General features: G+C 40.9%; 1 protein-coding gene across 4 annotated transcripts in view; it reads left to right on the plus strand.

The window, feature by feature from the left end:
- The window catches only part of DTNB (dystrobrevin beta), a 130,761-nt gene that overhangs the window by 93,588 nt on the left and 11,121 nt on the right, over nucleotides 1–26,052 (plus strand). For 3 of the 4 annotated variants that reach the window (XM_081942365.1, XM_081942364.1, XM_081942363.1), the window contains exons 16-18: nucleotides 1,300–1,320; nucleotides 23,825–23,984; nucleotides 25,056–25,145. In XM_081942365.1, coding sequence (XP_081798491.1) covers nucleotides 1,300–1,320; nucleotides 23,825–23,984; nucleotides 25,056–25,145 — 271 coding nt within the window. The remainder of the gene's footprint in view (nucleotides 1–1,299; nucleotides 1,321–23,824; nucleotides 23,985–25,055; nucleotides 25,146–26,052) is intronic. The other variant, XM_081942366.1, reaches the window with a different exon arrangement.

The following is a 26,052-nucleotide window of genomic DNA, read 5'->3' on the forward strand; positions in this document are numbered from 1 at the left end:
CCTTATAATTTAAGTTCTTAAATAGAGCCATTCCCTCTGGGACAGCAGGGAGAAAGTCATCTTCTTTTTCTACCAAATCTTTGAAGACTCCTGTCCTGACCCTTCTTCTTCTTGTACCATATCCGTCATCGGACATTGGCGATCATGTTGGCAATCCTATTTTTGTTAACAGCCACATGAAAAAGTGCTGCTGAGTTTGGTCCAAACCAGTCCTTAGGTTTTGAAGCCGTGATGTTGTTCTTCTACCTGGACCTCATTTGCCTTCAATCTTTCCCTGGAGGATTAAGTGAAGGATGCCGTATTTTTCTCGGTGTCGCATCACATATCCAAAAAATTCTAACTTTCGCTTTTTAATGGCTTTCATGATTTCCCTTGGCTTTCCCAAGCGGCTTATCACCTCATTTGTGATTTTGTCAACCCAGTCCTGTCCCTACACCATCTTTTTTTCCATGTTCTGTCAGCATTTCCTCACAGGTTTTGTCTTCCATACCCATGGACATTTTAGTTCCTAACACCTGAATCTGATCCACTGTATCTATAAAAATACTTATTTAATTTAGTACTTAAATTATAGTCCTCAAATGGATTAGAATATGGATTCTTTTGTGTGAAGGTCTTGGAGTATTACAATACATTTCTTTTTATGCTTCTTTTCACCATATGGACTGAGAATGTTTAATTATTTGAGTGGTTTGCCTTTGACCAATGAATTAATAACATAAATGTTTTCACAGAATTTGGGGATGTTCTACTGAACCAACACGATTTTCTCTTTATCATTTATTCAGATCAAGGTTCAGGGCCATTAGAATTAGGATTGGAAAGGAATTTTAAAATGAATTACTTCATCAGATTAATAAATTTGCCCGTGATAAGCGGTCAATGTCAACTTGTTATATATTATACTATATATTATCTCGGCTATCACACCAAGTTGTCTTGAATAACAATTGCTAGGGAGAAGGTATAAAACAAACCAACTGTGTTTGAGATTTGTTTTGTGAACTTCCCTTTATAAACATCTGTTTGATCATTGGGGGAGCAAAAAGTTTGATTCAAATGGATCTTTGTTGTACCTGGAAAACTCTTTGTGTTTTCATGTGACCATGAATCCTCTAGGTGTGAGACACTGACAAGAAAAAACACTGGCAGTGTTTTATTCTTATTCCTTGTGTCTTTATGTGTTAGGTCACATTGGTGTTCCCTCTAATACTCAACTGTGTTTGCATTTTCAAGATAACAATTGTCCTTTCTTTTTTTTTCCTTTTTCTCTCATGTTCCAATTACAATTCTCTATAGGAAGAAGAACAAAAACAGGCAGTAAGTTAACAGCCTTGACACTAATTTTTCTTTGATTCTGCATGAAACGTTTGGGTGTTGCGTTGGTCATGATGGGGTTGGGTGCAAATAAATTGAGCAGCGTAGAGTCGCATTTTGCTATCATCTTTATTCCTGAGCAACCTTTTTTGTTCTCTATGAAGCATGAGCTTATTACCGTACTTTTCGGAGTATAAGATGCACCTTTTTCCTTCAAAAAAGAGGCTGAAAATCTGGGTGTGTCTTATACAATGCAATGCAATGCAATACAATACAATACAATACAATACAATACAATAGCAGAGTTGGAACGGACCTTGGGGGTCTTCTAGTCCAACCCCCTGCCTAGACAGGAAACCCTATACCGTTTCAGACAAATGGCTATCCAACATCTTCTTAATACACTGAATACAGATTTTTGGGCCCCCTTCACCAAAATGGCCACACATAGCCTTTAGGAGACTTTCAGAGTGCTCCTGGGGGCTGGGGAGGGTAGAAATGAGTGAAAAACAGGGCATTTTTTTGCTCAATTCCCCCCCACAGCCCCCAGGAGCACTCTATAAGCCTCCTAAAGGCTATGCATGTTCTTTTTTTGACTAGAAAACGGGCCCTTTTTGCTTGTTTTTGCCCCCACCCCCAGGAGCACTCTACATGCCTTCTAAAGGCTATTCATGCCCTTTTAAAAAAAACGCGCCCGTTTCATGAAAAATGGGCCGTTTTGAGGAGATCTGCAGAGTGCAGAAACTTTTTTTTTAATTTGCCTCTTCAAAATCTTGGTGCGTCTTATACTTTGGTGTGTCTTATACTTTGAAAAATACGGGTAACTCTTGACACAACTACTTCCCATCTCAAATGAAATGTGTTGCCTGACAGTATAACTATCCTTCTTCCAGGTTTTTAAATGTATATATCTGACAAGGATTAGAGGTTCAATCCCTGTTGTATATTCTGGTGGCTTTCTTTGGCCTGAGGTCTCTGATAACAACTTTTTCCCTTTGTGAATCTTGCATTTGCCTGATGGCCATGAGTACATGCATAAAAATGATTGGTCTGGGCTTCAGAGGCTCTGAGCCTTGCAACCTTGACAAGAGCTCAGCAAACCTCCAACTTTCAATGGCTCGGAAGGAGGAGCAAATGCCTGCCTTTCTCAAGATGTCCTTCAACCCAGCTCAGTATTAACTCTGAATACACTCCAGAGGGAGCCCTTTTTCTTTCCTTAGCAAGCAGCCATTACTGCAGCAGCTCTGTTTTTATGGCAGAATTGATTTTTAAACTTCAAGGTGTACAAGACACTAGAAACTGATGTTGGGGAAATTAGACACACTTGCTATATCTGGGAATAAATCTTATGATAGATCCATCACTGAAGCAAATGTACTTCCAGAAACCCCACATTAAAAGTTTACTCTGCTGACTTAAAGCTAAGATAACTTCCATCTGTACTATTGGTGCAAATCTAGTGCATTCTAATGCCTGATAGTTTCTCATTCTGCCCATTTGTTCTTATGGTCTGTCAACACAGAGCCAAATGGAAGGTGGTACTTGTAGTCTGCTAAATATATTTGAAGGTAAAGATCAAAGAGATTTGTTTGCTACAGCTGTCCTTTGTTTGCTACAAATTTCCTTTGCCCCCACAATACCATTGGCCCATTTGCTCTTGCCTGCTCTCTGGATAGAGTAAATACCTATCAAGCAAGCAAAGAAAATAGGCTTTGAATGTTTATTTTAATTAATTTAAAATACCTATATGGCCACCCATGTTACATATGACTAACAACAATTAACATATTAACCATAAAACAAAGAAAAGTGAAAACAATCAACATATGATGATGATATCAAAGTCTCAGTAAAATAAAAGCAAAAACATGCAAATCATATAAACTAGGTTCATTTAACATCCTGGCTCAAAGCTGTCAGGTCTTTAAGGCTTATAGATGGCCAACAAAGCCCAGACTATTTGTATTCTGTGTGGAATGGTGTTCCATATGTCAGTCAAAGAGAAGGCATATATCCTGGATTTCATCATTTATAGTTTTTTTTCCTAACCAGAAGCTCCCAAATATTCTTCAAGGGCAGGCCTGTGATGTATATGATAGTAGTCCAGACAGAAGGTGACTAAAGAATGAGTAACCATAAGTCGATTTCCCAGTCTAAAAGTGGGTGGAGTTGCCGCACAAGATATCTTGTTTCCCCCCGAAATAAGACATCCCGAAGATAAGCACTGCCATGTGTTTTTACATGTATGCTTAAGCCCTACCCCCCCCCCAATAAGCCCTACTTAAGAGCCTACATAGCCGCTCGTCCAGCCTTTCTGTCAGATTGCTTGTGGTGCAGCCACAAGGTGAGGTGGAAGTGGTGGAGCTGCCCCACGCGCCCTGCACCGGCTTACCTCAGGGCCCAAACTGCCAGGCAATCCATGTCCTGATACCTGCCTCGCAGCGGCAGCACCAACAGCCATGTGCAGGAGGAGCCCACTTCTGCTTGCTCACGGCTGCAACAGAGGCTGGGTGGTGTATTGGTGCTGTGGCTGCAAGGCAAGGCAGATGCCAGGGCATGGATGGCCTGGCTGCAGGGGCCCTGAGGTAAAGTGGTGTGGGGCAATTCCACACACACCCCGCCTCATGGCAGTGGCACTAACATGCTACGTAGCCTGCCCCACCACAAACAAGCAGAAGAATTGGGCATCCTGTACATGGAAAAAAATAAGACACACCCTGAAAATAAGCCCTAGCACTTATTTTGGGGTCCAAAAGAAAATAAGAAAATAAGTCTTATTATTACCTGGTCTTATTTTGGGGGAAACACGGGTAGATTTGTGCAAAGGCCCTCTTTGGCTACAGTTACCACCTCTTCTTTGAATAGGAGCTACAAGTCCAGGAGGAACAGATACACACCCAAGTTGCATATCAATTGTGGTTGGGAGAGGGCATCCTCATTAAGAGTTGGATGGAGCAGGTGAAAATACTCCAGCTGCAGAAGGCCTCAAGGGCCAGAGGAACCCCTCTCTCCTTCCTTCGGAGAAGTATTCACAATTACACAGGCCCAACCATATATCACCTCCCAGGTGGTGGTAAATAACCAGAGAAGGGACATTGATTTAAAGCAAATGTGACTGAACAAATGTGACCTTGATGGCCTTGTTCACTTCACAGGACAAATCAGCTAAAATAATGAGGCAAGACTGCCTTTTGCACAATTACATAAATTAATCCAAGCAACTTTATTCTACAGATGTTGAATAGAGACCTCGCAAGGGCTTTGCAGAGGTTCCTTCGGTCCCTCCTTAAGTACAACACACCAAGTCATCTTAACCAGGACTACTGTTTACCTGTCCTCTTCACTGAATCACTGAGGACTATGCTATGTGTCTCCTTGGGAGAGAAAATATGCATAAAGATTTGCTGTTCAGGCAATCACCCATGTGGATTGGCTATTCCACATGTGATATTAACAAATCCAGAGGTGAATTAATGTGGTGCCAGTGTTACCAATGCTCATTCAACCTTATGAAAAGATCTGTCTTTCCGAGCACATCTGAGAAGTTTTGACATAATTTATTTCCAAAACATGAAAGATAGGACTGTCCTTCTGAATTGCTATCTTCCCCAGCTTTCTCTTTTTCCCCTTGATTCCCACCTCATTCATTCACTAGCAGGCATTTAAGTCTCAAATTCTATACCCAACGAAATATGAGACATCTTGGCTACACTTCCTAAAATAGAAGTCCCAATAACAAAAGGACAGGGATACTTGATTTGATTACGAGAGAGATTTATGGAAAATAGTATGTCATATATTTCCAAACTGGGTTAGAATAAAAGGGCTCACTCAAATCAGTTGGGGCTGGAAGGGGAGGGGTTTTCAAGACTTCACTATTTTACTTCTTATGTCTGCTAGTATATCTGATGTGGATTACTATTTGTCATGTCTTTAAAACCTGAAAGTATGCTTTGAACCCAATGCTAAGTGGTGAATGACAATGAAGGCTGATTCATCACACTACAGTTTGCAGAAAGGTTACCTTCCAGGTTAACTTGGCTGCAAAGAATTGGTCCTGGGAATTGGCTAAAACAAATCAGGCATTAGCCGCTTCGACTGAGGATTACGGTCCACTTGCTACAGCAGAGAAAGGATAATTGTTTGTACTTTTAGCTAGACAATGAAGTTAATCTGCAATGATACTACTAAAAAACATCCTGATAAAACATTAGTTGACATCTTAAAAAGTGGCTTTAGACTGCAGCAATCAAAGTCTGGGGAGGTTTCATTTAGAACTGAACCTCCATGAGATCTAGAGAGATCTTCTTGAATCCTGGAAACAGTGGTGGGTTCCAACAGTTCAGACCGGTTCAGCTGAACCGGTAGTAGCTTGACGGCCTGCGTCAATGGAACCGGCAGCGACCCAGGCCTGCCACGCCCCCAAACCGGTCCTCCCGGCGGCGCCATCTTGTTTTTTGCTTCTGCACATGGACAGAGCAATTTTAGTTGTACTGCACATGTGCACACTCGTGGCTCGTCCCTGAGCGAACCGGCAGTTGTCTCTGCCGGAATTCAACCCTGCCTGGAAAGTACAGTCTTGTAGTTTTAAACTCTTCAAAGATACTCCCCGTAAGCTTTTAATAAATGTGTCAGTCTGTAAGATGCTAGAAGAGTACTGTTTTTGCCCTAAGGTTTTTTTCCCCCTGAGTTTGTGCTAGTTCTGCTGGGCAAACCGAAAGTCACATAATAGGAAATATTTTATTATTCTTTTAAGAGGAGATTGGACAGCCATTTGTCCAGAATGGTGTAAGATCTCCTGCTTGAACAGAGGTGGGTGGGCTTTGGAATAGAGGACCTACCTCTAAGATCCCTTCCAACTCTGTAATTGTGTAAAACTCCTGGGATGCTTGCTTTTGGTTGCTAGTTCTTTCTCCGAGTATGGTGCTACACTTAGCCCTCCCCCCTAAAAAAGCTAAATTTAAGCTTTCTTTAAAAAACAAAAACAAAAAACTGCTTTTCACATTCTTACGGAACATTGAGCTATCAATCAGACAAGGGTGCTGGATTCCCCCCCCCCTCCCCAATGTGAGAGATGTCTATGCAGTGCCCCGAGTCCCTTTTGGGAGAGGGGGCGGTATAAAAGTCCAAAATAAAGTAAAGTAAAGTATGCCTGGGATCATTTGATTTTCCAGGTGTTAAATGTGTCACGAAGGCAGGTTAGGAGCTGCTTCAGTGAGATAGCTGGTTGCTATTTTTTCTAAGGCATTATAGATGACTATATCCAGACCCTGGGCCTTGGCTTACATAAATTTGGTGGTTTCAAGAATCTCTCTTCCTTTGCAAAAGATGACCATCATTTCTTCTTGAACTGACATCCATATTTTTATTCAGGAGGATGACTTTTTACATTTGTTTTCTTTATAGTTTCAAGTGAATTACTAGTAGGTAGACATAGGCAGAGTGTTGCCTTCCCTGTTAGATAAAGGTAGGACTATTGCAGGGGTGTCCAAACTTGGGAACTTTAAGACTTGTGGACTTCAACTTCCAGAATTCCCCAGCCAGCCATGCTGGCTGGGGAATTCTGGGAGTTGAAGTCCACAAGTCTTAAAGTTCCCAAGTTTGGACACCCCTGGACTATTGGCTTGAACAGGTGTCTGCTTTCTGTTTGCCTGAAAGAGTCCTGCCTTATTTACGGGGAAACAGATGCAGCCTGGCTCTGGATAATTCTGGAGAGCACTGATGAGTGGAACAAGGACTAGGCTGGTATAGCTCTGTGGTTCTTCCCAGGCTGGATGAAGTGATTCTTTTGGCTCTTCGGGATGAAGAGTTATGCCCTCCATACTGTTGCAAAATGAGCTCTGTAGAAAGGGGGGATGCTGGTTTCTCTGAGGATTCCCCCCTCCCCACTTTCTGTTCCTAGCCAGTCAGCAGTTCCCCCTTCACAGAAGTTAATCATTATGGTAGAGTTTGTGTTAGCTTTGCCGCAGAGTCCCACTCCCTCTCTTCAAGGGAGGAGTTGTGCTAAAGGAACGCTGCCTCAGTCATTTATTCTGGTCTGGAACTTAGCGTGCAGCCTCAGGGGGCGTGGGGGGAGGTAGGCTGAGGAGGGGGTCTGGAGGCACTTTTTTCTTTTTTGCTTTTAAACAGCCCAAATAGCTGCTTTGAATTAATGTTGGGACTGTGTCAGGCATGTGCGTGCAAGCCCTTCTGCTACGTCTTCGACACGCTCCGCCATCTTAGCTACTCCTGACTCCCTCGTTCTGCATTCAGGGGAGGCTGCTGCATCAGCAGCCCCTACTCTAGGCTCCCCGACCACAGCTGCAACAAGGAACTGAATGCGTGTCGGTGCACTTAATTAAATTATGCAATTCTCAACAATTAAACCGAATCTTCTGCCTCGTAATCTTGTCGATCCTGCCTGCTCTTTTTTCCCCCAGCCTTTGATTAGACAGCTGTGCTTTTTTTGGGGGGGTGGGGAGGATAGAGAAGCCAGTGCCAAGAGAGGCCTAAAATAGAACATATGAAATGGACGGTGCACGTCTCTCTCCCTCTACTGTACATTGCTGTCAGAGTGCCAGGAGTGCATGCTGCGGCCCCCTCTCCTGGCTGCACACAAGCACCTTTGCCTGCTGTGTTTCTGTGCAGCTCTTCTGGAGCCAGTAACCAAGAGGAGGATGACGTTTGTTTTGTTTAAACATGCAGCAGCGGCGGTAGAAAGCAGGGGATAGTCCACACCAGCCATCTGCTACCTGGCTGCCTTCCATGCGCTCGGAAGACAGCAGTGCGCCGATGAAGTGCCTCTTTCATTCTGTTGCCATGATAACAGTCTTTCAGATTTTAGCTGGGGAGGGTGGGTTTAATGCGGGGAAGCTTTGAAAAGGTTATTAAGCTGCTAAAGTAACAAGCTTTTTATGGGCCCCTTTATGGAGATCGTTCTTAGAATTTTTGGGAGGGATGCACAAAGGGACAAGGAAGAGCAACATTTCAAGATAAGGACAGTGACCAGTTTCTACACAAGAGTAAAGAGGGCCCAGCCAATTAAGACAGGTTTCAGGCTGATCTCATCCAGGTATAAAGTTTTATGACCACATGTATATATTTACAGATCAAAGCCTTGGCTGGTGAACAGTATAGAGGTCTCTGTGTGCTCAGAAAAGCTTTGCAGAATAGAACCAAGAAAAAAGTGCAATTAGCTAGTGTATGTGCCACTGGTCAGCAGCAAATTTGCAGTGAAGACCCTTCATTGCTATTGTGAAACATTTTGCTGGTTACGCTTAGCCCTTTAACAAATGTGCTTGCGTGAAAGAAGATTATTCCACCTCAACTTAGAGCCAATTGATGTTGCCCTAATGGAGGAAGTGGGCTGACTTTAAACTTTTGGGGGATGGGAGAATGCAGTGGGAAAGGGATCATAATTCAGTGATAAAGTGTGAACATGCCTGTAAAATTTCATCTTGGGCCTCCATTAGATTTTCAGAAATGCGAGGAGAGAGGCTTCCTCTTGGAACTGGGCTCTTCCAGGTGAAACTTCAGCTATCAATTTTCTAGCTGCTCAATTGGGGAGAAACATGTTTCTCTTAAGATTATCCTAAGAAGCAATTTGGATTCTTGTGGCGATTTTTTCCCCCCTATCCATAATCACACCAGTGCTCTTTCATAGCACCCATTCATTTGAGTGGACTTTTGACACATAGTCAGGTTTTGTCAAACATTGTAGTACAGGGGTCTCAAACTTTATTTTATTGAGGGCCACATCAGGCTTGTGTTTGACCTCAGAGGGCCTGGGTGGGCATGAGCAGGGTGAGCATGGGCAGATCGATGTCACTTGTGTCGGGAGCGCCTGTGGTAGCCCGAGTGCTCTGCCAGTAAAAACGGGCTCCTGAGCTCCGTTTCCGGCTGCGATGCCCTCCTGCAACCCTCTGCCAGTGAAAAGGAAGTGCAGGAGGGCCACATGTGGCCCTCCTGAGCTCTGTTTTTGCTGGCAGAGGCATGGTGGGCTGGTCCTTCGTTGTCTCCATGGCGGCCCTATAGGTCAGTTTTAAGCACCCGTGGGCTGGATCCGGCCCACAGGTCTTGAATTTGACATTCCTGTTGTAGTAGATTGATTCTACTTTTAGTTTCATGTGCAAATGTGTGTGTGTTATTCATGAATGGCTTTGAATGTGATGAGCAAGAGCCAACCTATCCTCCAAACACATTTGATTTCTTGATCATTCAGCCCCTATGAATAGAAGGATTTATTTGAATCTTACAGGGGAGAATGTCTGTAGAATTATAGTATCATGGGGTTTTATTTCTTCAGCCAGTTCTCTTGCTGAAGCTGTGACAGAATCAACATCCATCAATCAGTGACTATTAGCCTTGAAGATCAGTGACCGAAAGCCATATGCTGGAGTCTACTAGGTTTCCTTGTGCAGTTGATTAGCCACTGAGAACAGACTGCTGTACTAGATGGATAGGGACCTGATCCAGCAGGGCACTGCCTAGGTTAGTGTTCTCAACCTCAGCAACTTTAAGATGAGTGGTCTTCAGATTTTAGGACTTGGCCTTCGCTCATGTTAAAGCTCTGCTGAGTTTGAGAAACACTGGCTTGGATTCGTAGCTTCTGCCTTTCACAACGGATTCTGAGTAACTACAATCCCTCCGGTGTTTTTATATGTTAAGTACTCTTCACTTCCTTGCTGGAGCCCTCCAGAAGTGGTGATGGTTTCATAGCCGGTATATTTTTTTATATTCCTGAATGTGTTATGGCACAGTTTTTATTTCTTGCTTAGCTCCTTTGAATATAGAAACAGATATAAATTGAGTTTTTTTTTTAAGGAGTAAATTTGTTCTTGGGCCTACAAGCAGAAGCTTCACCTTGTCCTGCTTTAGTTTGAGGAGTAAGAAGTCAGTTTTGAGATGTCCTGGATGTAAAACAAGTCGCTAGTCAAATGGCAGGTAATTGTAGTTTAGCTAATTCTGCAGTGGTGGGATGCTGCCGGTTTAACAACTGGTTTGGTGAGTGTGTGCTTTGTGCGCGCACATGCCTAAAAAACTTGCATGCAGCACTGAAAATGGAGCATTTAGAAGCTCAGCTGCTTACCTTCCAAGTCAGCAACGGTAAATAAAACAGTGAGGAGGGGGAAATCAGCAATTGAGATGAACAGAAAGCAGGAAATAAAGGACAGGATAGGGCAGGGGCTGATGGGCGGGACCAGCTGATCGTCGGAGCTACCGGTTCGCCCGACCAGTACAAACCAGCTGAATACCACCTCTGTAACTCTGGAGTGAAAACATGGTTTCTATCTTCTCTCATGAATTTGCATGCCAGGAGTTTTGGCCAATGTTTATCATTCTGAGGAAATCTCACAATGCAGGTGTAGAAAGACATTTCAAGGTTTATGAAAGTTATAAAACCAAATATAAAACAAGAGCATTCCTATATTACATAAAAACATTGTTTTGATTCTTGTAAAGCAGCATACAAACCCAGGATCTCAGGGGAATCCTTCCTGTTGTAATCTGCACATGTAATAAACGCTTGAGCAGTTTTATAGAGGGATTCATTCTTTGTGATTATTTGTCTGCCCCTCCCTCTGCAAACAAAAATGGATTTAACATTGATACCCATTGCAATATTCATTTTTCAGAATGGAAAACGAATTAGGATCTTGCATTGTCTCAATCCCTGCAGGGCAGGGATGAGGTGCCATTGAGTGAGACCCTAACAGAAAAGTCCCTGGAGTTTTCTTGGCCAAGGTAGTTCAGAAGTGGTTTGCTATTGTCTGCTTCCTAGGGCTGAGATATAGTGATTGGCCCAAAATCACACCGCTGGCTTTGTGCTTAAGGCACAACTATGCTTTAATCACTGATGCCTTAACCACTTACACTAAGCCTGCATCTAACCATTGGACAATATTGCTCTGGCAATACAGTACTGATTTTCCTTCTTGTTCCTGTGACACTAGTTTTATCTCATTCCAGCCTATGACTGAGAACTTAGTTCTCCTTACCTATATTGGTGTTAAAAGAGTTTTTCTCCTTGTTTGAACCCTATCCAAAGTCAGTCTTAAAGATTTAGTTACTTCTAGAGACAAGTCGGTGGCCAGCAGTGAGTAGGAATAGTAGTATAGCATAGACAATGGAGAAAGCTCATTTGATGTCAATATACTTTTCTGCCATCTCAACGATGATTGGAAAGAATTCCAGCTATAGGAATTCAGTGTGCCCTAAAATTATGGTCTCTTTTTTCTTAAGGATAAAAATGAAATTCAATGGTGAAAAGAGTAAGGTTTCTACATTTAGGCAACAAAAATGAAATGCACAGGTACAGTATAGGTGGTACCTTGCTCAACAGTAGTAACTGTGAAAGGGATCTTGGAGTCCTAGTGGACAACCATTTAAATATGAGCCAGCAGTGTGCAGCAGCTGCCAAAAAAGCCAACACAGTTCTAGGTTGCATAAATAGAGGGATAGAATCAAGATCACGTGAAGTGTTGATACCACTTTATAATGCCTTGGTAAGGCCACACTTGGAATACTGCATTCAGTTCTGGTCACCACGATGTAGAAAAGATGTGGAGACTCTAGAAAGAGTGCAGAGAAGAGCAACAAAGATGATTAGGGGACTGGAGACTAAAACATATGAAGAACGGTTGCAGGAACTGGGTATGTCTAGTTTAATAGAAAGAAGGACTAGGGGAGACATGATAGCAGTATTCCAATATCTCAGGGGGTTCCACAAAGAAGAGGGAGTCAAACTATTTTCCAAGGCACCTGAGGGTAGAACAAGAAGCAATGGGTGGAAACTAATCAAGGAGAGAAGCAACTTAGAACTGAGGAGAAACTTCCTGACAGTTAGAACAATTAATCAGTGGAACAGCTTGCCTCCAGAAGTTGTGAATGCCCTAACACTGAAAGTCTTTAAGAAGATGTTGGATAGCCATTTGTCTGAAATGGTATAGGGTTTCCTGCCTAGGCAGGGAGTTGGACTAGAAGACCTCCAAGGTCCCTTCCAACTCTGCTATTGTAATGTAATAAGGAGAAATCCCATATGAACTTATTGCAGGTGTTAGCGGAGAAGGCATTTGAAGTACCTTCAGAGAGAAAGAGAGATAGAGAAAAAAATGTTTAGCCTTAGGCTTTTTCTTATACACTGTTCATTGTTCACCTCTTCCTAACATCTGAATTAAAGATGGTTGCTCTTTCAGATCTCTATTAAATTCTAATTCAAACTTGATGACATTGTTCCTCAGAAAGTCATCCTGCTTAAAGTCAAAATAAACAGTAGAAACAAAGGTGGCAGAGTGTTAGACAGGTAGATTAACCTGGTGTTCATATGCTTGGAAGTAAGTCTCTTAAAATGTACAAGACAACTGCTGTACTGTATTTTGTGTGTATGAATATAAGAGGTCCTTCTTTGCTTTTGTATTGTGACCTTGGGGCTCTTTTTAAAACCAAGAACAATCCCAGCATCCAAAGTCATGATTTTCTTAAGTGAATAGCTTACTATGACTTAAAATTGCTTTTAAATTGCCTGATTGCTTTTCCTACAGGGGGTTAAAAAGTTTTGTGGCTGGAAAATAATTCTTTCTGACAAGGATTGAGACAACTCCATTACTGATTTCCAATTTCTAACCATCGTGTTACTCCATTTTGGACAAAAGCTCCAAACATTTTCTTCTTAATTTTTTCTCCAGATGGGGTTGGAACTTATAGAAATTTTTGGCAAAACAATTGCTGGTAGTGTTTCATTTTCAAATTTACAGTGTAAATCACATCCTTCTGAAAAATGGACTTCTAGATAGCTTATTGCTCTTCCTAAAAATCAAATACAGCCATACTGTTTTATCATGAACAAATAAAGCAAAAACATTAGGTAGTGCCAATTCAAGAGGTTCACCTATGCATCAGGAAAACTCTGTGTCTGCCTCCAAAGATATCCCTGTATTTTTATGGTGCCACCATTAATCCAGTGGTGGTTCATCAGAACTAAGCAGATCCAGCTGTTCAGCAAATATCACAAAAGAGATTGTTCTGCAACATGCTTCTGATTTATGAAGAATGCATACCAATCTCCTACTCTTTGCTTTTTGATTTGAGAGGGTGACATTCTTGGGCCTGCCATATCCTCTGCCTCCTAGTCTGTCAATTACCTGTAGCAAATTTGATAGGCGCAAAGGAAGACCAGCCTAATTTCTTTTTGATTCGGAACATATTTTAAATGAATGACTATGATTAAACAGAGCTCAAAACTATAAAAAAAATAGGAACGCTTTTGCATTTTTCAGCATATATCATTAGAATATTTGTAAAAAAGAAATCAGCCCAGAGATGACATATATGAAGTCTAAAGTTTAAATCTGATCTCAGTATGGGGCTTGTAAATTGCGTGCATTAGTTATTTCACCTGGCTTCTGAGGACAAAAACGTGATACTTTCCCTTAACTCAAAGTCACACAACACAAAGTCACAGTTTTTGCTTATTCTTATATATTTCTTATATAGCCTTACATATAATATAGCTTTATTTTTTTTTTCAAAACTGGGGGAGCTACATTTGAAATTTTGAGAGCAGATTATAGATACTTTGATAAATAGGCTGGTATTTATTAATTAAATTTATATGCTGCCTGTCTGCCTAGAGCAGGGGTGTCCAAACTTGGGAACTTTAAGACTTGTGGACTTCAACTCCCAGAATTCCCCAGCCAGCCATTCCCCATGCTGGCTGGGGAATTCTGGGAGTTGAAGTCCACAAGTCTTAAAGTTCCCAAGTTTGGACACCCCTGGCAGCTTACAAACAGAGTAAAAACAAGGTTTTTTAAATATTATGAAATATTATGATCATAAATATTCACATTAATAAATACCAGTAGCAATAAGACGTATACTGCTTCATAGTGTTTTACAGCCCTCTCTAAGCGGTTTACAGAGCCAGCATATTGCTCCCAACAATCTGGGTCCTCGTTTTATTGGACTTGGAAGGATAGAAGGCTGAGTCAACCTTGAGCCGGTCAAGATTAAGCTCCTGGCCATGGGGAGAATTAACCTGCAATACTGCATTCTAACTACTGCGTCACCCAGCTCACCACAAAGTTGACAAGGAAGGGAACAAGGCACAAACAGGGCAGAATTTTCCCTCAATCCATTAACTACTGGAACCTATCATTAGCAACATGCTCCCATCAAGACCCCAGGCCCTGTGGAAGGCCAAGAGGGTGAGCGTGCAGTGTGTAGCATGAGACTTGTGGCCATTCATAAAACCTCCCGAAGACAAAACAGATGTGAGGTTCCCCACATTCATTCTAGCATTACTCATGTTTTCTGTCCCTGGAATTTTGTTTTGGGTTTTTTCCGTGCAAGTGAACCAATTTTACCTAATTTGCAGACTTTTTTGCATCTTAGAATATAGAATAAAGTTTTAATGCATATAATAAATTGATTTTCTTTAGTCAATAAATTTAGTTTTGCAATATATATTCTATATATATTGGGGAAGCCATAGACAATCCCTTAGTGGACCTGTTGTGATCAGGTTGTATCCAAATCCATCTTGGAATTCAGATTCATCTATTCTGGCTTTCTCTAATCTGGTGATTTCCATATGTACAGAAAACTGCTCCAACAATCCCTAATTGGCTACAGAAACCTGTCTGGGAGTAATCCTTAAAACACTTAATTTTATCTATAGTTTTGCTTCTGCTTTTCTTTGGCTCCAAGACAGCATCACCAACATACAGGAACAACAAAGCCCTTTATCAAGCATCTGAAGACTATGAGAAATTACTGGAGGACTTGATTGGGGCATGACAGCTAAACTGTCCTTCTTTTGAAGGTGAGAACATGCAGGGACTTGACTCTTCCCATGTACACATCAGTCATCTGCAAGACAGCAGGTTCCTGTCTGTTGTAGCCATAGTTTGCACGGGAAAGAGCTGTAAAATGGAATAGAAATCTTTCCACCTGGTTTGAAACTTTTGATATTATTGTCCAAGAACAAAATCACAACCAATATGAGTGGAGCAAGAGCAGAACAAAGAAAATTTCAAACCCATTAAGATACAGTTGATAAAAAAAATCTACACACCCTTTTAAAAATGTCAGTTTTTTGAGATGTGAAAAAATCAGACCAAGATAAATCACTTCATTTCCCCCCACTTTTAATAAAACACATAAGCTGTACAATTCAATTAAAAACAAACTGAAATCTCTTAGGAGAAAAAAGAAGAATAAAAAACTTAGAACGAAGTAGTTTCATAAAGATGCACATCCTAAAATTAACACTTGGCTGAAACATCTCTTAAATTTATGACAGCGTTCAATCTTTTGGGGTAGGGGCCTACCAGCATGGCACATCTTGCCTCGGAATCTTTGCCCACTCTTCCTTGCAAAAGTGTTCCAAATCTATCAGATTGTGAGAGCATGTCTTGTACACAACCCTCTCCAAGTCACCCCACAGATTTTCAATTGGATTCAGGTCCAAGCTCTGGCTGGGCCATTCCAAAACATTGATCATCTTCTGGTGAAACCATTCTTTTATAGGCATACTTTGGGTTGTTGTCATATTGAAAGGTGAAATTCCTCTTCAACTTCAGCATTTTACCAAAGGCCTGAAGTTGCTTTTTTTTTGCCAGAATTGGCTGTTATTTGAAACTGTTTATAATTTCCTCCACCGTTATTAAAATTTCAGTTCCAGCTAAAGAAAAGCCATCCCAAAACAAAATGCTACTAACACCATGTTTCACTGTGGGTATGGTATACTTTTGGTGATGTGCAGCGTGGTTTCTGTGTCAAACATACTTTATGGAATTATGGCTCAACCTTAGTCTTATCAGACCATAATGCATGTTCCCACATGCTTTTGACAGATTTGATGTCGGCTTCTGCAACATGTGTCCAGGCTTAGATGCTTTTCTTTGTAAGAAAAGTCTTGCCACCCTACGCCACAGCCCAGACATATGAAGAATACAGGAGATTGTTGGCACATGTAGTACATACACAATCAGCAGTTGTCAGAAATTCCTGTAGCTCCTTTAATGTTGCTGTAGACCTCTTGGCAGCCTCTTGAACCAGTTTTCTTCTTGTTTTTTCATCAATTTTGGAGGGACATCCAGTTCTTGGCAATGTCATCCTTGTGCTGTGCTTTCTCTACTTGTGAAAGACTGTCTTCACTGTGTTCCATGGTATATCCAATGCATTGGAAATATTTTTGTACCCTTCTCCTGACTGATACCTTCCAACAAAGAGATCTCTTTGGTGCTTTTTAAGCTCTTTGCAGACCATGTCTTTTGTTGTCAGAAACAACTGAATCAGAACAAACTTACCAGACCAGCTGAACTTTATCAGGGTCACTTTAGTTGATGGTGTGCACCAACCACTATGTACCTCAGTTTGAATGTGATTGATTAATTCTGAACACAGCCAAATCCCTATTATAAGAGGGTGTGAACACTTATGCAGCCACATTATTCTAGGGTTGGTTTTTTTGGGGGGGGTATTTTTCCCTCCTAAAATTTTTAGTTTGCTTTTCAATTGAATTGTACAGCTTACATGTTATATTAAAGGTGCATTTTGGGGGGGGGAGTGATTCATCTTGGTCTGATTTTTTTACATCTCAAAACCTGGCCTTTTAACAGGGGTGTGTAGGCTTTCTATAACCACACTATGTCCTGTGTTGCTATCAGGAAAGGCCTAGAGTAGAAAAGGAAAGTTTCACTTCTGCTCACGAACATCAAGCTGTACATAGGCTAAAAATTGTTCAGGAAGGATAACAGCTTAGTCCTTTTAACAAGATGCATATCCTTTGTCACCTAACATAGAACGTGAAGCAGCCAATGAGAACCTGAACAAACTGGCCATAAAATCCCTGCCGTTCTTTGATTTCCCCCCTAGAATTACCCTTGGTGTAAAAGGGTGCTAAAATCTTTCCAAGCCTGAGAATGTTAAATGTGGAAAAGTGCTCATTTCCTGCTCCCAAGTCCATCCTGTTGGCTTTGACACGAAGAGCCCACGAAGGTAAAAGGCAAAAGCTGTCTAAGATCTGAAGAGAAATATAATAATGTACATACAGGTAGTTCTCAACTTACAACAATTTATTTAATGATGGTCCAACATTATAATGGCACTGAAAAAAAGTGACTTATGACTGTTTTTCACACTTACGACTGTGGCAACATCCCCACAGTCATGTGGTCAAAATTCAGATGCTTGGCAACTGGTATGTATTTATGACGGTTGCAGTGTCCCAGGGTCATGTGATCACCTTTTGCCACCTTCTGATAAGCAAAGTCAATGGGAAGGTCAGCGTCACTTACCAACTGTGTTACTAACTCAGTGTTTCTCAACCTTGGCGACTTTTAAGTCCTGTGGACTTCAACTCCCAGAATCCCCCAGCCAGGTAGCTGGGGAATTCTGGGAGTTGAGGTCCACAGGACGTAAAGTCACCAAGGTTGAGAAACACTGTGCTAACTTAACAACTGCAGTGATTCCCTTAACAAGCGTGGCAAGAAAGTTCGCAAAATGGGGTAAAATTCACTTAACAAACGTCTTGCTTAGCAACAGAAAATTTGGGCTCAGAATAGCAGACTAACAGTCGAGGATTACCTGTATTGCATATTATATGTATACGTATAAATAGCTGGGGGGAAAAGTCATGGAACTTTGTTTCTGTAAATCAGGGGTGTCCAAACTTGGCAACTTTAAGACTTGTGGACTTCAACTCCCAGAATTCCCCAGCCAGCTGGCTGGGGAATTCTGGGAGTTGAAGTCCACAAGTCTTAAAGTTGCCAAGTTTGGACACCCCTGCTGTAAATGATAACTGTAGCAAGATTATTATATGCTCAAAGCGGAAAGCTTCAGCACTATCCTCAGTGAAGGAAAGGTTGGTAAAGATGATGGAATCTGCAGAGAGGACTAAATTGAGACTTCTTTGATTAGAGAAAGACAACATCTACATTTTAAAGCTTTTTTTAAAATGCCACTTTTATTATTTTTATAAAAACTCAAGGTGGAAAACATGCCTTAAGTTGTTCTGCCTCCTATTTTCACACAACAATAACCCTGTGAGATACTAAGTTAGGCTGAGAGAGAGCGAGAGACTGACTGACCCAAAGCCACCTAGCTGGCTTTTGTGCCTAAGACTGGACTAGAATTTCTAGTTTCCTAGTTTCTAATTTAGTGACTTAGCCACCAGACCCACTGGCTGTATTATTGCTGACTAAAAAACCCTTATAGAATTTTGCATCAAACAGAAACAAATACCTTTTTATTTATGGTTTTGATGATTATAAAATATTAGATAACAGAAAAGAGAGCTTTCTTGTAACAATAAATGATAATTATGCCATCGTATTTCTACGATTTGCTGCAGAAGAAATTGGAAGCTTCTTTCTATTTCTTCTTGTTGTTTCTTTTTGCCTCTTGGTTCTTTTCTTCCTTCCTCTTTTTTCCTTTATTCATTTTTGTTTTTATCTTCTGGTCAAAATCTTTACAATATTTGTACACAAAAAGCCCATGAAAGGATGGAATCCAGTTATTATGTGTTGTATTATTAGCTGATGGTTGTATCTAGTTTGTTTGAAGGTCAGCTTAAACTTTAGAAAAGCAGCAACATCCCCCATTCTGTGACTGCCCTTTGCCTTTACTCTGAGAGAAATAGTTGCAAAGAAGTCCAGCAACTGCAGTGTCAGTGGGAGATTTTGTGCAAAACCTACCTGAGTTTATTCTAGTGAAGACCTGCATCAAGAGCAGTGGTGAGATTCAGCCAGTTCACACCTGTTCGGGAGAACCGGTTGTTAACTTTCTAAGCAGTTCAGAGAACCAGTTGTTTGAAGAAATCTCATTTTGTTTTTTCCCACTTTACAAGGCTAATCCTGTAAGGAAGGCAGGAAGGAAACATTCTGGTGTTGCTTCTAGCCTAATCTTTATTGCCCTGCTTACAGAAATTGCCTCTCTGGTTATCGCTTATTGCATTTTAACCGCTAAGGCGAAGCTCCCATCAACGTGAGTGATGTTGAGTTGGCCACGACCACCCAATCACATGACCACCGAGACGCGCCTAACCGCTGGTCATTAGGGCAAGAGAACTGGTGGTTAAATTATTTGAATCCCACCACGGCACTCCTCAAATTTAGCTGTGTAAAAACTGACTTCGTTTCACCTCCAAGGGCATCAGATCCCTTTCCAGACTCTGTGACAGGAAGGTTTCCATAGTAGCAAATGTGATTCAAAGGTTGGAGCTGCTTCTGGTAAAAAAAACAAAAAAAACCCAGAGGAATAAAAACCAGATGAAACGAAACAAACTGAATATGGGAAGATGTGCAGATGTTATGCGTGTTAATAGGTAATTACAGTATTACTCACAAATGCTCAGTCCGAAACAGCTATGAGTGTGCCTCACCATTTGTGTGCACATCAAAGACAAGACTTGCAAAGCTTACTTTACACATGAGTTAATAAAATAACAGACAGTTGGAAAGGAAGTAACAGGTAAAAAAAAACTTTATGAGCAAAAGAAATGTGATTAACTTTCAGTTCAAGTTTAGCAAAAGCTGAGTTTGGTATAAAAAGGGGCTTAAATTAAGGGTGTTAAACTCGCGGGCCAGATGCGTCACGTGTTAGCCATGCCCACCCTCGTTTCAGCGAAGGGGGAAAAGTCGTGATACGTCACGTGATGAGAATGTGACACTGCAGGTTTGACACCCCTGCCTTAAATTATTATCTACCTGGACAAAGCAGCAGGAAAGGTCAGTGCTTGCTTCTAGTTGAGATTTGGAGATGGCAGCCTCCCAAGAGTTGAATTATTTGGTTCTATATTCCTTCATATCCCTTTGGTCAGCTACCAGCAGGTATTCATTGCATAGCTTGATTTTTTTTTCCCCATCTGGAAAATCAGAAATATTTTCATTCTCATTCACAAGAAGTGATTCATAACAAAGTACGAATATCACCAATTTAATTTTGATGGTGAGTACAACTGTGGTTTCTGTCCAATCATGGCATCAGTGCTATGTTATTCAAATCATTCCTGACCAAAATAGTACATATTCATACAGCAACATAGACTCTGTAATGCAAATCAGGTCTCAACAGTCTCTTACATCTCCCAGCCAGGGCAATGATTCAATTAATCTCCAAACTTTCTCCCCTGTGGTGTTTCACTATTATACCACCATAACTGAAGAGCTAATTCTCCAGAATCCATTCATATGTGGACACTGAATACAACACATACAGCCCTCTTGAGAACACATTCCCAGCTCTGTTTATGCATCATTTAATGCCAGTTGTGTGTATGCTGAATGTTTACGCCTTTGGGACAAAGTACAAACTTCAGCTGAGGAACTCAAATTCATTCTTCTTCACATGATATTTAGATAATATGTCAAAGTAGAATTCAGTTTATACAACTGTAGTAATTTATTGGATATACAATATGTTACCTTATAACAAATGAACAATATTTGATACATTAAGTACAAAATATTGCAATAAAACAGTTAAAGCATTCTGGATTTAAAAATTAAAGATAGGTATAGTGACACATAAAAAGCTTATTTCTGGGTGCTTTTGGAATATATAAATGTTAATTCTAGCAGTGCTAGTTTCCGGTTTTCCATTTTTATTCACTAGTCCAGGTAGAAGTCATACTCTGTAATGCTAGTTATCTGAGTAAATTGATTGTAATATTTATTGTCAGCTTTCTGTCATTCTTACTCAATGTGATGTCTCTGAACTTGGTTGTTTACTTGCAGATGCATAATCGGTGTTAGTGGATTGTATGCCATAGCTTGTCCTGCCAGTGTTGTTGGGGATGTGGTTTTCTCCTTGGTAGTTCCTTAGTTAGGATATTGTTTTCTGATTGCTCGTTTGTCTGTTATTAATCCCTGCTTATCTCACTGTTTGTTGTTGGAAAGGATGTGTTCTGATCTTTCCTTTTCCTTTTTAGCTTTTTTATTATCTCTTTTGAAAGATCTGTAAATGTGCTTTGTCTCTTTGTGTCTATTGATGACTGATTTGTCTGAATGCCAAATTTTCAGAAATTCCCTTGCATTTTGGACTTAGCTTGGTCTAGGATGTTCACAAATTTCCAGTTACATCTATGATTGAATCTGACCATGTGTTGTGATATTAAGAAGTTTTCATTGTGACTTCTGACTTCTAGTTGGATGCACTCTGCTAGTTTTCTCCATGTCTATCCTACAAAGTAGCTGTTGCATTACTGTATGTTGTAAGTGACTCTTGTTTTCCTTCTTGGGCTACTAGATCTTCTGAGTGTTTCAGAGGGTTGTGGTTGGTTTATTTGCTATGGTGATGTCATGTCATTATACATAATTGCCTGTTGGTTGTTTTGAGATGTTTTTGACGTATGGCAGTATTATACTTTTCATAGTTTGTGTTAGTTGTAGTGGGTTGAGTAGTCAAGCACTTTTTGATAAAAGAGTGTAGATCTTCAGTTTTTTGGAAGATGTGGTATTGGCAGTCTGTTTACTTTTTCTAGTGTTCTGGGTTGTTGTAGTGCAAGGGTGTCAAACTCGCGTCATCACAGTGACATCACATGGTGTATCGGGACTTTTTTTTCCTTTGCTAAACCGGGCGGGGCGGGGCAGGGCCAGCACGAGATGCATCCAGACTCCGGGCTGCGAGTTTGACACCCCTGTTGTAGTGCATTTATACTCATCTGAATAATGTACTTATGTAGCTCCTTATGGGAGGCTACGTTGTTACTTTGGTAATGGAGCCCTTAGTTAATGTGGATTGTTTTCAATCCTTGCATTTCTAATTGCCATTGTATTCTCTGTTGATGAGGATATTGAGGAAGGATAATGTTTTCTTCTTTTGTGAATTTTATTCCACTGAAGCTGTTGGTTTTTTCGCGTGTCTTCTCTCTAATTGCTCTCCTTGTGTTATGATGAAAGTGATATCTACATCCATACTTTTAGTTGAATACTGCATGTCGAGTACTGTAGTTTCTAAATCCTGCATTACAGTCTCTGAGTCCTGAGAGTGGTGATCCCATGGGTGTTCCTCTGATGTGCTGGTATATTTGTCCATCAAACTAAATGTAAGTAGTGAGGCAGAGATTGATGAGATCCACGATTCTGGGCATTACAATCTTAGTATTGGCTAGGCCAGGTGTGGTATAATACTGCTGCTTCTGGAATTTCAGATAAGCATCTCTTACCAGCTGGGTTCGCACAACTTGCAAGCTTTGGCTAAATGGGATTGAGTGGTTTGCAGTTTAGCTTATTGTAGAAACACAGCTGTTGTCTTTGCATATAGTGGGAACCAGGCCACCCATTAAGCCATACTAATGTGGCATAGTGTTTAATGTGATTGCAATTGTGTTTAGCTAATGTGGCTTTAGTATGCTGGATGATCCCTGCCTTAGAACAGAGAATAAGTACACATTGACCAATCCTCTACCACAGCATGAGGTTTATTTATAATTAGGAAGGATCCTTTCCTTAGTGATAGCATATTTACTTGCAGGTAAAAGGATCCAGGTTTCACTTCCTGTTCAGAGTGAAATGGCTTTTAGGTAGTAGAATTATTTCTTTTCTTTTTTCCTGGTACCTTGGTGAGCTGTGGCTGCTAGATTAAATAAACCTTCCGTAACTTCGTGGACTTCATATCCCAGAATTTATCAGCCAGCATGGCCAATTATGAGAAGCCTGGGAGCTACCATTTCCCATATCTGGAAGGCTTCAGGAAAGCTGAAGTAGATCAGATTGCCCAACTAGACATGAGACAGTTGCCCAAGAAATTCTGGATGGTCTTAATGCAGTCTTGTCCAATCTATGCTTCCAGATGGACCATGTTATCTCGAGTTGATATGACACCAGGTTAGAAAGAATGCCTTAATCTATATATATATAAAAGGCAAATACCACTCACTCATCATGAAATCTCCAGAGCCGTAAAGCCTACAAACTTGAAATTTGGCATGTATGTTCCTCTTGGCTTCTAGGTGCTCGCTAAGAAAGGATTTTTCGAAATGACCATCAGATCATTAGTATTTCTTATACAGTAATAAACACGCTCTGATGCTAAAGTGTTCTACTCCCCCTCACCACCTGAAAAGAACTCTGTTCCAACTGCCAGTTGCCTCACATTCCGTTACCTCAGTTCAAACTGGCAGACATTCCACTCCTTCACTCAGGAGCGGTCTGGGGCTCCTTACAGTATTAAACATCGGTACCTCACCAAAATATCTATGCCTTCCACTTACGGAACTACTTTCGGACTCAAGGCAGTGGGGGCGATATTCCCTTATGTGTTTCAATCACCGACCACCACTGAGCCAATTGATTGTGAACCGAATTTATCCTGCACGGCCCAATCATATAGTTTCATCGCGAAGCACGGGTATCCGGCTAGTGGTTTATAAACTGCATGTACCAGTAGTAGTTTGCATGCTGTAGGAGACAGAGAATGTTTGTCTGAGGATTTGTCACTCATCTTTGCCACATATGCTGCTGGAGTTTTATTTTGGAAGAGCTATTCAACAAGGAAATGTAATAACTGGGCTTCCCATTTATTTTAGGCTCAGGCAGCTGGTTCTCCACATACTTCCCCCACCCATGGGGCTGGCCGCTCTATGCCAATGCCAGTCAGGTCCACATCTGCTGGTTCTACCCCAACTCATGTACCCCAAGATTCACTTACTGGTGTTGGTGGAGACGTCCAGGAGGCATTTGCACAAGGTGAGCCATAATACACATACCCTTTTGTGCATGTATACATAAATGTATGGGGGAGAAGTAGGGAGGGGAGAAGATAAAAGCTCTAAAGTGCACAATTTATTTTTAGAAAGTATTTTAAAATACACTTCTGCAGAAGAACACCCAAAGCATCCACTGTGTCCTATAAGTGCTCTGCTATTATTCCACTGATTTCTCTGTGTTTCACATATGCAGGGTTATTATCTAGCCAATTTTGTGTGATTCATGCAAACTGCTTGTTAATTTTCTCTTAAGCATGTCAGGCGGTGGGAGATGGAACATGCTCAGATCCACTGCACTGCCTGCACCTGATTGCCCAAGTAGTTCTGGGAGATCATCCCCATAGCCTGTTAAAAACAGCAAGTGTTGACATTGCCTGAGGTCTACACAAAGTCCCCACTGGGACTGCTGCTATGGCAGTCATTTCTGATGCTGACAACCTCATTCCTTCTTTGCGTGACTTCTCCAGCAACTGCAATTGGAAGAGTTGGCAGGAACTCTTCTGCAGCAGGCAACGGAAACAGCTGTGGCTGATGTTCTCTTGCTACCACATTTTTTTTCTAATACTGTCCCTCTTCCCATTACTACAGTAGCTACCACCTCCGTCTCAAGTCACAGCTGTCTCTTGTCCCAAGGAAAGCCAAACGTTCGCTTATGAAAGGCACAGAGGCTATTGTTGCTGCTGCCATGATCACCACCTTCCAAGGAATTGCCACATCAACCATACTTCATCTCTTGCTCAGCTTGGTCACTTTGAGATGATGAGCCAGGAGTCAAGTCATCCATTGACTGATCTACATAGTCAATGAAAGCATAAGTGGGGAAACACCCTTAGGATCAGTCTTTACATCTACGATAGGTGCAGATTCTCACCAATATTTTCTGAAACACAGGCCATCCTAGCAAAGACAGAACTTATCTTTGGATTGGGGAATAAGAATAACTTTGACTTTAGTTATTGAAGTCCACAATATAAAAGTGTTATAGTAGTGTTACAGCCGCTAACTTTCTTAGAACAATGAGTTTGCCTATTACTTCATCACCCTTTCTCAGGAACTCGGCGGAACCTCCGTAACGATTTGCTGGTAGCAGCTGATTCAATTACCAATACAATGTCATATTTGGTGAAGGAGCTTCATTCAGGTACGCAAGAAATTTCTATATTGATCTAAGCAAAAGACTCAAGGAATCTGAATTTTGGGTGCAGGTGATGTTTCCTGTAGTGAGGCTTTCAACTGAGAATTAATCCAAATGTTAATACAATTTTCCTCAACAAAATAAGTTGAAAGAAATGCGTTGTTCTAGGGCAGTTTTTCTCAATCTCAGAGCATTTAAGATGTTGGATTTCAACTACATCTGAAATCCACACATCTAAAAGGTGCTAAGATTGAGAAATACTAGTCTAGGATGGTAGATTAAATAAGTAATTTATTTCCTTTATTTACTTGATGCAGTATTTCATACTTTATGGAAAATAAACTTAATAAACTAAATAATGAAGTAGGAAAATTTAGGAAGTAAATTAAAAGTTGTATTTATTTTATTTATATTTTATCTTCGTGCTAATGAGAATCATTTTGTTTCGTGCTTATCTGAGCACATTTATTTTATAAATAAAATAAACTTTATGCTTTGGTTCAAGGCATAAATATTCCATAATCCAACACTTGCTATCAAAACATAGAACAATTTTTGGGCAGAATGGAAGGCCAGCTAGAAGAATTAACTAATTTCAAGGATAGAGGTGAAAATATTGTAATTCCCCAAAAGGGCTGATGGAGAATGTGAAATACATTTTTCCTGAAAAAATTTAGATAGTTGTAGGTAATGATATACAGTTCGCTAAATATTTAGATTCTTGATTTCCCTCTAGATGTGTTGCCTAATTCCCAAAGGCCCAAGGCCCATTCCACACTTGGGTTGCTTGGAGCGTTAGTCAAACAAATCTGGAAGACAGCCATAGTTTGGAGAACAGAGGCCCCAAAACTACATGCATATATCAAGAGAGGTTAGCTTTAAAGGACAACCTAGACCAGGGGTGTCCAAACTT

This window comes from Natrix helvetica (genome assembly GCF_964273705.1).
Source record: "Natrix helvetica genome assembly, chromosome: 2".
Taxonomy (NCBI): domain Eukaryota; kingdom Metazoa; phylum Chordata; class Lepidosauria; order Squamata; family Natricidae; genus Natrix; species Natrix helvetica.